Source organism: Pongo abelii, chromosome 8 (genome assembly GCF_028885655.2).
Source record: "Pongo abelii isolate AG06213 chromosome 8, NHGRI_mPonAbe1-v2.0_pri, whole genome shotgun sequence".
Taxonomy (NCBI): Eukaryota; Metazoa; Chordata; class Mammalia; order Primates; family Hominidae; genus Pongo; species Pongo abelii.
In genome coordinates this window covers 76,994,904-77,010,003 of record NC_071993.2, presented here as the reverse complement: position 1 = coordinate 77,010,003, position 15,100 = coordinate 76,994,904, and the positions used below count along the sequence as shown (strand labels likewise).

At 39.1% G+C, this 15,100-nt stretch overlaps 1 protein-coding gene across 1 annotated transcript in view; it reads right to left on the bottom strand.

Annotated features, from left to right (window-relative positions):
- CTNNA3 (catenin alpha 3) overlaps window positions 1-15,100 on the bottom strand; it is a 1,821,585-nt gene that overhangs the window by 1,301,479 nt on the left and 505,006 nt on the right. Inside the window, exon 6 of the mRNA XM_054522537.2 lies at window positions 12,178-12,441. Within this exon, the coding sequence (XP_054378512.1) occupies window positions 12,178-12,441 (264 nt within the window). The remainder of the gene's footprint in view (window positions 1-12,177; window positions 12,442-15,100) is intronic.

The window sequence follows — 15,100 nt, the reverse complement described above, 5'->3', positions numbered from 1 at the left end:
AATAATATAAGGGTATTGTTATTTTTTGTTGTTGTTGTTAAGACAGAGTCTCACTCTGTCACCAGGCTAGAGTGCAGTGGCGCCATCTCGGCTCACTGCAACCTCCGCCTCCTGAGTTCAAGAGATTATCTTGCCTCAGCTTCCCAAGTAGCTGGGTTTACAGGCACACGCCACCGTGTCCGGCTAATTTTTGTATTTTCAGTAGAGACGAGGTTTCACCATGTTGGCCAGGCTGGTCTCGACCTCCTAACCTCAGGTGATCCACCCGCCTTGGCCTCACAAAGTGCTGGGATTATAAGCATGAGCCACCGTGCCGGCCTAACATAGGTTTTTAAATGTATGGAACAAAATACCACTAGAAATACAAGGAGAAAATGGTATTTTGCTGTAATGTGAAAGACTTCAACTCACTTCTCTCAAACAGGTGAAATAGAAAACAGGAGTAAGAATGAAGACAATTTATTTATTACAATTATGGATTTTTAAAACTTCCTCCCAAAGAGAGAATACACAATTTTTTCAAATATATATAAATACAACTTTCAAAACATGAATTAAGCCACAAAAAATTTCAGTGTTCCCCCCAAAAAATTCCAAACATTTTCCAAAATAAAACCTATATTTTCTGACCAAAATTCAGTAAAACTAGAAATTAATTTTAAAGGATGACAAAAACAAACAAAAAACAATTTTAAAACACCAGAAACCAATTTTAACATTTTTAAAACACACTTCTAGTAGTATAAGGCAAAAAAAAAAAAAAAAAAAAACTAACTTAAAACTAACACCTATTTTTTAAAATACAGATAAAAGTACTGCTTATTAAACATAGGTGTTCAGAGGAAAACTGACACCATGAACGAGTTTACAAAAGAAAAAAACCAAGTAAGAAAAACAGAAAAAGAGAGACTAAAAATTAACTCAACAAATGTATTCAAGATATTATAAAAGATCAGCAAATTAACCTAAGATATTAGAAAATATAAGTTAATAAAAATAAAAGCAGGCCAGGCACGGTGGCTCACGCCTGTAATCCCAGCACTTTGGGAGGGCAAAGCAGGCAGATCACAAGGTCAGGAGATCGACACCATCCTGGCTAACATGGTGAAACCCTGTCACTACTAAAAATACAAAAAATTAGCCAGGCATGATGGCATGCACCTGTAGTCCCAGTTACTCTGGAGGCTGAGGCAGGAGAATTGCTCGAACCTAGGAGGCGGAGATTGCAATGAGCTGAGATTGTGTCACTGCACTCCAGCCCGGGTGACAGAGTGAGACTCCATCTCAAAATAAAAATAAAAATAAAAGCAGAATCTAGTAAATAATTAAATAGTAGTTTTAACTGCTAAAAAGAAAATTCTTTACAGAGAAGAAAATAAAAATTCAGATTTTTAAAATTCAAACTAAAAAAAAGAAGACACATGTTCCTAATGTCATTCATCTATTGCCTCTTTTTTGTAAATATCTGTGGAATACAACCTGATGCTTTGATATATGTATGCACTGAGGAATGACTGAATCAAGCTAATTAACATGTCCATCACCTCACATACTTTTTTGTGGTGACTCTTTTATTGAGGTTTTCTTTGTAGCCTTTGCTCCATTTTTGTGGATCCATTTTGGATCAATTTTTCCATAGCTATTTGAAAGATATGGGCTCTCTGTTGTGTGTGAAGTTCTATACATCAAATCAACCTTCCATAAAATACTGCATATGGGGGGGCTCAATAAAAAATAATAAACAAAAATAAAAACTGTTCTATTTTGAGGTCCTCTATAAATTTCAATCAGTAGTCAGTGTGAATTATCCACTCCTATTACACAATCCCTTCATCAGCTCTCATATTTATTTTTCCTTCATGCCTTTTCTCATTTTGCAGTGCTCACAAGTATGGTCCCTAGTTAACGCTAAACTAACACTAAAAGTAAACATCATCAAGGAATCTGCATCCAAGAAAGCCCAACCTGTGTCACGTGAGTGAGGATCTAAAGGAAGTGTTGTGCTAGCTTTTATTGCTTGATTTATGGTATTCTTATCTCCTGAATATGCAATGTTTAGGATTGGAGGCTTTTTATTTTTACTTCTTTTCTAGCTCCCATGAAGCACATGACAATGTGGAAATAGAGAACAAGTACCTAATAAATACTGATAATTAACTGATGGTCATGAGACTCATGATACAAACATTTTATAAGAATTTGTTTTTAAAAATTTGCTCTGGATTCATTTTGGTTTTTTCAAGTTTTGGAGAAAAAAAAAATTACTATAACTGGCTACCAGAGTTTTCTCCAAGCTTGACATCGGGTCTATATAATAGCAAACCTTGAACACGATCTATAATGCCATGTACCTCATGGGGTCTAAGAGTCCCAAGAAGCCAAGAGCAAACAAGGTCTAATAATCATTACTATCCATGTGTTTTATTTAATCATCAAGATAAAGGAGATGTTGTCCTTCTTTTATTGGGTAAATATTTATTAGATGCATTAAAACCTCACACCAGGTTCTGAAATACCAACAATTCATTGCTTTTTCAATAAATATGTTTTAAGCAATTACTATGTACCTGGCACCTTGCCAGGAGGTGACAATATAAATATGGATAAGGCATTATTCCTCTACTCATAGAACTCATCCAATAGCAAAGACAGATGCATAAACAAGTAAATGTATTAAACTCAAGACCTAATTGTATTCCAACAGTGTCCATCATTTGTCCCAAGAGCATTATCTGGAAAGAGCAATTGTTGGGAGGGCTCACGAAATATGCGTTCAAGTTATAACTCTTCTAATTCCTGTTTATGTGACTTTGTACAAGTTACACAACCTGACAGAAGAGTAGTTTGCTCCTCTATAAAGTACACGATAACTCCTGACCTATGTGCTCTACGAAGCAATTTGATGCTATTAATAAAATGTGCAGATAAACACCCTAAATAGTACAAATGTAAGATGCTAGTACCTTAAATTTGTATTGAGCCAGTACCTAGCACAAGGGTTCACACAGACATTAATTACACAGAAAATAGATTTAATAAATATTTGTTAAATATAAACAGCGCATTGTTGTAGCACTTATTCTCAGATTTACCACCCATTTTAACACACTTTATTCAATTTCATTATTAACTACCTCAAACATAAGAGAATGTATGAATAAAGAATAATACAACACACATCCATCTACCAACCCAGCTTCAGAAAAACAATATGCTCAGTAGCTTCAAAGCTCCTGATGTGTGTATGCAACCTCTTTCTCCCCACTCCTCCACTCCTCAATTTTGCATAAATCATTCTCTTCCTTCTCTTTATATCTTACTAGATATGTCTTTACCACTAGAAATATGTTGTTTAGTTTTGCTTGTGTGAGCATTTATATAAAAGTAAAAATGCTGTATGAATTCTTATATGGCTTGCTCTTTTATGGTAAAGCTTTTTGTTTTGGTATCATTCATATTGATATGTATTACTATAATTTACTCATTTTTATTCATTATGGCCTCATGTCTAAGTTTAAAGGGAGTGTTTTTAATTACTCAAATTTAACTATGAAGTTTACTGTAGAATTTTACAGAAACCCTTTATCAAGAAAAGTCACTTCTGTTCCTAGCTTTCTAGAAGTTTTAAATAAATTATATTGAATTTTTAAAATGTTTTCTGTATCTACTGAGATTATTATATAGTTTTTCTCTTTTAACTTGTTAATGAGGTGAATACCATCAGTAAATGTTCTAATGTTGAACTAACATTACATTCCTGGAATAAATTCAACTTTGTCATAATGACTTTTTTATCTAGTGCTAAACAGTTTATTCACATTTTGTTTGGAATTTTTGCATCTAATTTCATAAATTAGATTGGTATGTGAAGTTCCTTACTTATCTGACCTGTGTAGTATCGTTTCACACTTGCTTCACCAATTTCACGTAATGGATTGGAGAGCTATTTTTTTTGTTTGTTTGTTTGTTTTTTTGCTATTCTCAGGACACTGCTGTAGCAATACATTTACATATTCCTGGATGGGTTTATAGTATTCTATCAAACTATCTGAGCCTCCTATTTGCTTTCAGTAAAAACTGTTAACTACTAATTCTATTTAATTATTTCATTCATATTGTCTGTACTTGAGTCAATTTTGTTAATTTATATTTTCTTAGGAATTTTTCCATTTCATCCAAATTTTCATTTTTATCAGTATAAATTTGTTCATAATATTCTTTTAGTGTTTTAGTATTTATAATTTTTAGTATTTAGTCATAACCCTGTAGTTATGACTCCTCTTCTGACTTTCACTCTTACATGCTGTTTTTTGTCTGCTTTCAGTATTCCTAATTTATCTCACCAGTAGTTTGTCAATTTTATTGGTCTTTACAAATAATATACTTTTGGCTTTGTTGATCTTCTCTACTGTATCTTTGTTTGTGATTTAATTAATTTCTGTTCTTATCTTTATTAACTTTTTCCTTCTGGGTTTTTTATATTGTCTGTTTCAAACTCCAAGTGGAAACTTAGCTCCTTAATATCCAGCTTTCTTCTTAACTAATATAAGCATGTATAGGTGAGAAATTTCCTTCTATGTACTCCCTTTAGCTATACCGCTCAAGTTTTGTTGTTATTACACATTATCATTATTTCTCAGTTATAAGTACTTTTTACTTTCAATTATAATTTATTCATGACCCAGTAGTTATACAGATATGGTTTTCAAAAAAGATTCCAAATAGTAGGGTAATTTCACTTATTTACCTAAATACATTTCTAGGTGGCCTGTATAATACTAGTGCTTCGAAAATCATTGACTCAGTATGCAGTCAATTTTTGTTAATTTTCCATGTGTCCTTGAAAAGAATGTGTTACAACATCCTGGTGAATTTATCCTATCAGTAGATAGTAACTGTCATTAGCATTTTTACTAGTATTGATATAGCTATACCAGCTTTCTTCAGTTAGAATTTGTTGGATATCATTTTATCCTCTGACTTTCAAACTATCTTGATTCTTAAGTTTTAGATGTGCTTTTTATAAACAGCATATAGCTAGATTTTGTTTTATATTCTAAGCTGTCAGTCTTTTGTCTTTGGAGAGTTTAGGTTTTCTTTTTATATTTATTATGATTCCAAGAATATTTGGATTTATTTTATTATATTTTCTACTGTGTGTACATCCTTCTTGTTCCACAGTGTTTTCTCCTCCATTTTTTTCTTCTTTTGGACAAACCGAGTTTCTTATTTTCTCATTGCATTTTTCCTTTTCCATATTTGGCAACTATACAGTCTATGACTACACATTTTTAGTAGTTACTCTAGACATTTTAACATGCTTATTAAGATAAATGCCTAATATAAGTCAATATTTTTATCCTTCCCCAAAAAATATATAAAGACCCTAGAACATTTAACTATGATTCTATCCATCCTAATTATACACTGTTTCCAGACACAATCATTCTACAATTTTAATTATACAAAGTATACATAGTTATTAATAATTTATAAAAAGTAATATGTAAGCAGTAATAAACCCTTATGTTTACCATTTCCTCTGCTTACAAATTCTTGCATTTGCACCCTTATTATAGGATAATTTTTTATTTTTCTTTAACAATTTCTTCAGTGAAAAGTTGTTGACAATAAACTAACTATTCATGTTTGGGACTGGGTAACAATATATTTATCTTTTGTCTTGAAAAATAGCAGTATCACGTACTGAACTCAAGGTTAAAAGTTATTTTCTCTGAGAATGATTTGCTATCTTGTAACATTCATGTTTAAGAACTCGGCTATCATTCACAGGTAATCAGTCATCATTCACAGGTAACTCTTTTTTTTCCTATTTTCATTTAAAAATATTCTTTTGGTCTTTGGTGTTCTTCAGTTTCACTATGATATGTGTAAATACAGGTTTCTTTAAATATACCTTGCTTGGGATTTACTGGGCTTCTTAGCTATAGAGAATGGTGACTTCCATCAGTTCTAGGAAATTCTCATTATCTGTTTTATACTTCTCTCTCTTCTGAATTTTATATTAAAATATTTTAGAACTTGTCATGGCATATATCTTGACCGCTTTTCAAAAAATACTTTTTACTTCTGTGTCTTTCCGTGGGAAACTCAAAGTAACCTCTTCAAATATCTTTCAGATCACCAATTCTCTAACCTAATCACCTGTTTTGCCTAACCATTGAATTTTTCATCATTATGTTTTTCATTTCAGACAGCTCTGCCTGGTCAATTCTGACAGTCTTTTGTTTCATCAACATATTCATTAGGGAATAATGTATATTAAAATACTAACTTTTTTCAGTACCTTATAATTTCAATATCTACAGTGTTTGCAGACCTGATTCTGTAGTTTGTTCATTCTATGAAGTTACTCAAGATGGCTTATTTGTGTATCTTGTGAAAACCATCTTCCTTGGAAACGTATGAGAATTTTTTGAAAGCTGTGTATAAAGTGCAGAAAGAATTTGAGTTTACTTCTGGCAGATCTCTGGAGGTATTGCCAGGATAAGGCAATTTTAAGTTAGATTTTTGGACAGGGTTTTAGAGGCTACACAGATAATATGAATGCTGACCCAAAGTCCAGATAAGGACAGGCCTATGGCCAGAAAATTCCAACATGGATTCTGTTCCTTTTTTCTGAGCTTCCCAGAGCCAAGGCTATGCTAGTCAAGTTCTCCCAACATCTCCTGTTATTCAGGTCAGTGTTCCTTTCATTTCTCCAACAAGGTTGTCAAATTTTAAAGATTCCCAGTAACATGCAAATGTATCTTATGGGACTTTCCAGTTGGCAGGATACAGAATTTATCTTTTGTCTTCAGTTCATAGTCTTTCAAGATTCAAGCTCCAGGCCATAATTGAAAATCAGTTCCCCCATCCCCCAGCACAATGCTGGTGTTGGCTCACTAGTTTGGAATTTGTGCTTTTTGTATCAGCCTCAAATAATTTCCATAATTCAGTTATCAGATTATTTATGTATATAAAAATATTTTCTTCATCTCTTTTAGTTCTTATAGTTCACTATATACCTAGAAACCAAACCATTTTTTAAAATCATATTAATGTGCTTCTAGATACCAGTGATATCCATTTCTTCTTTAGCTTCTAAATGCTAATCTGACTAACAGAGATCCTGTTTTCTCCTAACAGGTGAAAATGTAAGAACATGAGGAGTATCTTCCCCAAAATTATTACCCTTAGTAAAAGACAGAGTATCTTGGAAGTAACAGGGAACTCTGACTAAGGCTGGACAGCTGCTGAGAGAAGAGAATATATATAAAGATTTTTCTCTTTGTGCTGCCTTACCACAGAAAAGATTCTGAGCAGCATATCACTTACATGTGCTTCTGGTAGTTTCCATCACTATAAATTCATGGCCTGGTTAAAAGTTAAAGTAGAGCCATATACCCCCAAATACAACCACTTTCAGTCAGAGGAAGGAGAAAAAAATAAGGTTGAGGAAAAAATGCTCTTCACTGCAAAATCACAAAATGGCATGCCATATTATTGCATTCATTCATTCATGCATTCATTGATATTTACCTAGCACTTACTACATTTACGGCATTATTCTAGGTGCTGGAGATATAACAGTAAACAATGACTATATGAATGATGATACATGAATATGTAAAAAAGTTTAAAAAAGTGAATATGACAGCTCTCTGAAAATAAGAAAATATACATACATATCATTTGTTATCATCTTTATTGCATGAGAATTCAGATTAGTTCTTGTATACCACAATGACAACAGCTGCTTTTTCCCTTCTCACAGGAGAAAATATGTCTTAACGGACTTGGAATTTTCAAAGCAATTTTTATTGGCAAAGTTTCTTGCTTCATAACATTTTCAAAACTCTCTTAATCCACAATTCAACACTTCTCAACTCTCATTCAGCCACAAATACAGAAGAAAACCCCTATAATTCACATTGGCCTTTCCAATAAATCAATTGATTTAGCCAGTATGGTGTTCCAATTCAACTTCTATTTTCTCCACTCATAAATTTCAGGTTTCATACTCACACCCAGCCAAGGGCCAGAATGAAAAATTTAACAAAAGCTTCAGCATGGTTGTTGAGTAAGCACTCTGATACATTCCACACTATAAACATTAATGAGACTTGCTCCCAACAGAGTATTTACTACATCAATTTACTTCATAGTATTATATTTGCAGGAGCAAAATAGAGCAAAGGTTATTTTGGATCTTTTACCAATACAGCTTCCTGTAAATAATGAAAAATGCAACCATTTAATTTACCAAATCATTAAAAAAGGTTAAATGCTCAATAAATTCTGCTTTATCTAGTTCAGACAGCTGCAGCAGCTATTTGTAACTTGGATATAAAAAATATAGAAAACTTAGGCATTTTTTACTAGTTTGTGCATCTGTACCTTTGACTAGAACTAAATTTCAAAGGTTGTTCAGACAGTTTAGAATCCTCATTAGGATCTCAGAGAAATATCTTTTGGACCCCCTCCCGCCTCATGAAGAACAAGTGAGTCTGCCTTTCTTAACAGAACACTCTATTGCCCTGCCTATACCCACTCCCATTGAAGTTACACACACAACACGCACACTTTCTCCTCCTCTCCAACCACTGCCATTTTCTGCCTGTGGCAGTCACTTTCAACTAAAATGAGAAAAGAGGTCTCAGAAGGAGGAACAATTTGGAAATGTCTTCTTCTATAATCCTAAAATATGGAATACATTGTCTGAGATAAACTGGAGCTCTTATGGGAGCATTCCCTGACACAATTCTGTTTAGTACTGTGAAAAATGTGCAATACAGGTTGAGCGTTGCTAATCTAAAAATCTGAAATCCAAAATGCTCCAAAATCTAAAACTTTCTGAATGCCAATGTGATGGCACTAGGGGAAAATTCAGCATCTAACTTCATGTGACAGATCGCAGTGAGAGATGACAGCGTGCTGGCAGTCCTCAAAGCCCTCGCTCACTCTTGGCGCCTCCTCTGCCTGGGCTCCCACTTTGGTGGCACTTGAGGAGCCCTTCAGCCCACCGCTGCACTGTGGGGGCCCCTTTCTGGGCTGGCCAAGGCCAGAGCCGGCTCCCTCAGCTTGCAGAGAGGTGTGGAGGGAGAGGTGTGAGTAGGAACCCGGGCTGAGCGCGGCGCTTGCAGGCCAGCAGGAGTGCCGGGTGGGCGTGGGCTTCGGGGGCCCCGCACTCGGAGCAGCCGGCCGGCAGCTCCTGCCAGCCCCGGGCAATGAGGGACTTAGCACCCGGGCCAGCGGCTGCGGAGGGTGTACTGGGTCCCACAGCAGTGCCAGCCCACCGGCGGTGCACTCAATTTCTTGCCAGGCCTTAGCTGCCTTCCCGTGGGGCAGGCCTCAGGACTGCAGCCAGCCATGCCTGAGCCTCCCTCGCCTCCGTCGGCTCCTGTGCAGCCCTAGCCTCCCCCAGGAGCGCCGCCCTTGCTCCACCACGCCCAGTCCCATCCATCACCCAAGGGCTGAGGAGTGCGAGCTCATGGCGCAGGACTGGCAGGCAGCTCTACCTGCAGCCCCAATGCCGGATCCACTGGGTGAAGCCTGTTGGGCTCCTGAGTCTGGTGGGGCCTTGGAGAACCTTTATGTCTAGCTCAGGGATTGTAAATACACCAATCAGCACTCTGTATCTAGCTCAAGGTTTGTAAATACACCAATCAGCACCCTGTGTCTAGCTCAGGGTTTGTGAGTGCACCAATCGACACTCTGTATCTAGCTGCTCTGGTGGGGCCTTGGAGAACTTTTATGTCTAGCTCAGGGATTGTGAATACACCAATCAGCACTCTGTATCTAGCTCAAGGTTTGTAAACACACCAATCAGCACCCTGTGTCTAGCTCAGGGCTTGTGAGTGCACCAATCAACACTCTGTATCTAGCTGCTCTGGTGGGGCCTTGGAGAACCTGTGAGTGGAAACTCTGTATCTAACTAATCTGATGGGGTCATGGAGAACATTTGTATCTAGCTCAGGGATTCTAAATGCACCAATCAGTGTCCTGTCAAAACAGGCCACTCGGCTCTACCAATCAGCAGGATGTGGGTGGGGCCAGATAAGAATAAAATCAGGCTGCCCTAGCCAGCAGTGGCAACCCACTCCGGTCCCCTTCCACACTGTGGAAGCTTTTTTCCTTCGCTCTTTGCAATAAATCTTGCTACTGCTCACTCTTTGGGTCCACACTGCTTTTATGAGCTGTAACACTCACCGCGACGGTCTGCAGCTTCACTCCTGAAGCCAGCGAGACCACGAGCCCACCGGGAGGAACAAACAACTCCAGACACGCCGCCTTAAGAACTGTAACACTCACCGCAAAGGTCTGCAGCTTCACTCCTGAGCCAGCGAGACCACAAACGCACCAGAAGAAAGAAACTCCGAACACATCCGAACATCAGAAGGAACAAACTCCAGACACGCCACCTTAAGAGCTGTAACACTCACCTCAAGGGTCCGCGGCTTCATTCTTGAAGTCAGTGAGACCAAGAACCCACCAATTCCGGACACAGCAGTTAAAATGTCGTCAAAACATCATTTCATGCACAAAATTATTTAAAATGTTGTATAAAATTACCTTCAGGCTATGTGTATAGGGTATATATGAAATATAAATGAATTTCGTGTTTACACATCAATCTCATTCCCAAGATAATTCATTAGGTATATGCAAATATTCCAAAATCCAAAAAATTCCAAAATCCAAACCACTTCTGATCCCAAGCATTTCAGATAAGGGATGCTCAACCTGTATGATCCTATCTATCTACTCTAACAAATTTCAATGTATCACACTCGGCACTCCCCAAATACAGACTACAGATGGTCCCCGAATTGACTTAACAATGGTTCAACTTATAATTTTTTCCAGCCTTGTCATGGCACAAAAGTAATACATATTCAGTATGTATATAGAGTGTTTCAGGCCCCTAAAGGTCATACCCTTCCCAGGGTAGAGTAACCTGCATCCAGTGACTGGAAGAGACATACAGGCCTGCCCATTTCTGCCTGACAAGGTAAACTCTGGAGGGCAATGCTCTCACCAGAGCTCCCTGCTGATTGGCCTAGGCTTTGTGGGTCTAGCTCTCAGGTAGACTTCTTCCTCTATCCAGTCCTGCTCCTTCCCTCTTTCCTTCCCAAATGTAACACCTTGTTTTCCAAACTCCATTCTGTGTGTGATTCTGGAGGACCCAGCCTACAACACTAGCCATGACTCCTTCCTTTCATTCATGTCCCACATCCATTCTATCAAAATTCAGTTGACTCTACTTACAAAATTTAGCACTGATGTCCACCAACACCACTCTAGTCTAAACTAAAACATGAGGTGGTTCATGTAAAGTGTATAAATGGAACCTGGGTTACTACAATAGCCTCCAGCCTGGTTTTTCAGTTCCTCTCATTGTTCTCCTTCAGTCTATGTTCCTTATGCAACCATCATAGTCCTTTTAAGACGCAAGTCGCAGCATGTCACACCTTTGCTTAAAACCTTTCAGTGTATTCCCATTTAACTTGGAGTAAAAGCCAAAGTCCTTAAAGGCATACACAGTCCTAAATGGTTGGTTCTCTAACCTTAGCTCCTACTATTCATCACTTTGCTGTCTTCACCTAGACACCCTGGTTTTTATGTTGTCACTTAAACACAGGGCATATACCTTCAAGCCTTTGCTCTAGATCCTCATCTGCCCAATTCCTGAACTCTTTCAAGGCTTTGGCATTATCTCACCTTCTCAATGTAACATACTATACAATTTTGTTCTCTACAATGTTTATTATTTCTTGCCTATAATCACCTGCTAAAATGTAAAAATTTGTCAAGGGAAGTGATCAGATATGTCCCAAGCACATAGAACAGTAATGCCAATAAGTATTTGTGGAGTGAATAAATCTTATGCTTCATAAGTAGATCTACATAAAACAAAGTCATCATTTCGATCTAATTAACAATCCCACTTCAAATTCATTGGATTCCTTGGCAGAGATGTACAGGAGTCAGAAGTTTACCAACAGTACTTTCCTGTTAATGAATTCTTTGGAAGACTCAAGAAGGTGATAGAGACTAATCTGGATTTTTTATTTTCTCATGCTCTAAACACTAACATGTGGATCTTCTTCTGTTTTATTATTATTATTACTGTATTGGGACATCAGATCACACTTTATCTTTCTCCCAACTTACCTCCAGCTCATCAAGGGCACTTCCCAGGGTTGCTGCCTGAGGTTCTGGTGGGGTTGCCATATTCTGGATCCCTTGCGAAGCATTTGAAATTACATTGAGAGCATTCTGAATTTCTTCACAAACTGTGTCTTTGCTTGCTTTGAGGGAAGCAACATCAGAATGCTCCAAACAAGCTGAACAAATTGAATGCAAGAGGGGAGAGTTCTCCTTCAATGAAGCTCGGGCTCCTGCAATTTCATCCCTCTGATTTGGAGATTTTAAGTCCTGAGAAGGTAAATAAAAAGAGTGGTATCTTACAATGGGTTATGGGAGAAAGACTTAAATTAAAAAGCTTCATTTTTTGTAAGTATAAATGAAAATATAATAGACATCAAAAAGTCAGCTATAAGTTATAATCAAGGGCATCTATTATTTCTACATTCTTTCAGGTTCTGTTAAAAATTCTGCAGTATAAACAATGACACAGTTAACGAGTAAAGATCCCAGTAGTGCAGATGTGTAAAGATCTATTACTATTCAGTCAAGTCCTTGTCAGTCAAATCCTTATGAGAGGTGACAGCATGCTGGCAGTCCTCACAGCCCTCTCTCGCTCTCGGCGCCTCCTCTGCCTGGGCTCCCACTTTGGTGGCACTTGAGGAGCCCTTCAGCGCACCGCTGAACTGTGGGAGCCCCTTTATGGGCTGGCCAAGGCCGGGCCAGAGCCCACTCCCTCAGCTTGCAGGGAGGTGTGGAGGGAGAGGCGCGAGCAGGAACCGGGGCTGCCTGCGGGGCTTGCAGGCCAGCTGGAGTTTCGGGTGGGCGTGGGCTTGGCGGGCCCCGCACTCAGAGCAGCCAGCCGGCCCTGCCGGCCCCAGGCAATGAGGGGCTTAGCACCCGGGCCAGCGGCTGCAGAGGGTGTACTGGGTCCCACAGCAGTGCCAGCCCACCGGTGCTGTGCTCGATTTCTCACCAGGCCTTAGCTGCCTTCCCATGGGGCAGGCCTCAGGACTGCAGCCCGCCATGCCTGAGCCTTCCCCCGCCTCCGTGGGTTCCTGTGCAGCCCAGCCTCCCCGACGAGTGCCGCCCTCTGCTCCACCGCGCCTAGTCCCATCAACCACCCAAGGGCTGAGGAGTGCCACCGCATGGTGTGGGACTGGCAGGCAGCTCTACCTGCAGCCCTGGTGCTGGATCCACTGGGTGAAGCCAGCTGGGTTCCTGAGTCTGGTGGGGCCTTGGAAAACCTTTATGTCTAGCTCAGGGATTGTAAATACACCAATCGGCACTCTGTATCTAGCTCAAGGCTTGTAAATACACCAATCAGCACCCTGTGTCTAGCTCAGGGTTTGTGAATGCACCAATCGACACTCTGTATCTAACTAATCTCATGGGGACATGGAGAACCTTTATGTCTAGCTCAGGGATTGTAAATATACCAATCGGCACTCTGTATCTAGCTCAAGGTTTGTAAACACACCAATCAGCACCCTGTGTCTAGCTCAGGGTTTGTGAATGCACCAATCGACACTCTGTATCTAACTAATCTGATGGGGACGTGGAGAACCTTTATGTCTAGCTCAGGGATTGTAAATACACCAATCGGCACTCTGTATCTAGCTCAAGGTTTGTAAACACACCAATCAGCACCCTGTGTCTAGCTCAGGGCTTGTGAGTGCACCAATCAACACTCTGTATCTAGCTGCTCTGGTGGGGCCTTGGAGAACCTTTGTGTCCATACTCTGTATCTAACTAATCTGATGGGGACGTGGAGAACCTTTATGTCTAGCTCAGGGATTGTAAATGCACCAATCAGCACCCCTGTCAAAACAGACCACTCGGCTCTACCAATCAGCAGGACGTGGGTGGGGCCAGATAAGAGAATAAAATCAGGCTGCCCGAGCCAGCAGCGGCAACCTGCTCGGGTCCCCTTCCACACTGTGGAAGCTTTGTTCTTTCGCTCTTTGCAATACATCTTGCTACTGCTCACTCTTTGGGTCCACGCTGCTTTTATGAGCTGTAACACTCACCGCGAAGGTCTGCAGCGTCACTCCTGAAGCCAGCGAGACCACGAGCCCACCGGGAGGAACAAACAACTCCAGACGCGCTGCCCTAAGAGCTGTAACACTCACCACGAAGGTCTGCAGCTTCACTCCTGAGTCAGTGAGACCATGAACCCACCAGAAGAAAGAAACTCTGAACATGTCCGAACATCAGAAGGAACAAACTCCAGACGCGCCACCTTAAGAGCTATAACACTCACTGCGAGGGTCCGCGGCTTCATTCTTGAAGTCAGTGAGACCAAGAACCCACCAATTCTGGACACACTTATAAGTAGCTAAAATACTCTGGCACTCACATTATTAAGTGCATTACAAGGGAGCTTGAATTACAAGGATGCTGATTACCTCATTCCATAGATGTTGATAATTGCATTTAACCTCTCCGTTAAAATTAAACCAATTGAGTTAAGAACACTAAATGAAACCTCCCACAATTCAGCTATTTTTCTTATTCAGAAATACTAATAAATCAATCCTATATCATTCTTTCTTTGATATTTATTCAACAATTAGTTACTGAGCACTTAGCATATTCTAGCCCTTGTGCTAGACTCCAGTGTACAGATATGAAAAAAATCCTACAAGGACCTTGTTCTTCTTTCTTTTGGGGAGAAAGGGCCTACAGACAAACAATAAACTAAATAAACAAATATACAAGATGATTTCAGGTGACAAATGCTATGAAGAAAACACAAAAGTGAAGTGTCATAGAGATTGACTTGAAAGGAGAAAGCTGCTTTAGGTTGAATGGTCAGAGAAGGTATTTCATCAGAGATGACAATTTGCAGTAAATGTAAATGAATAGCATTACATCAGAGGGAAGAGAGGAAAGAGAATGCCCTGTCTATGTGATAGGCGATCAGAACTAGCTCAAGATACAAGAAAAA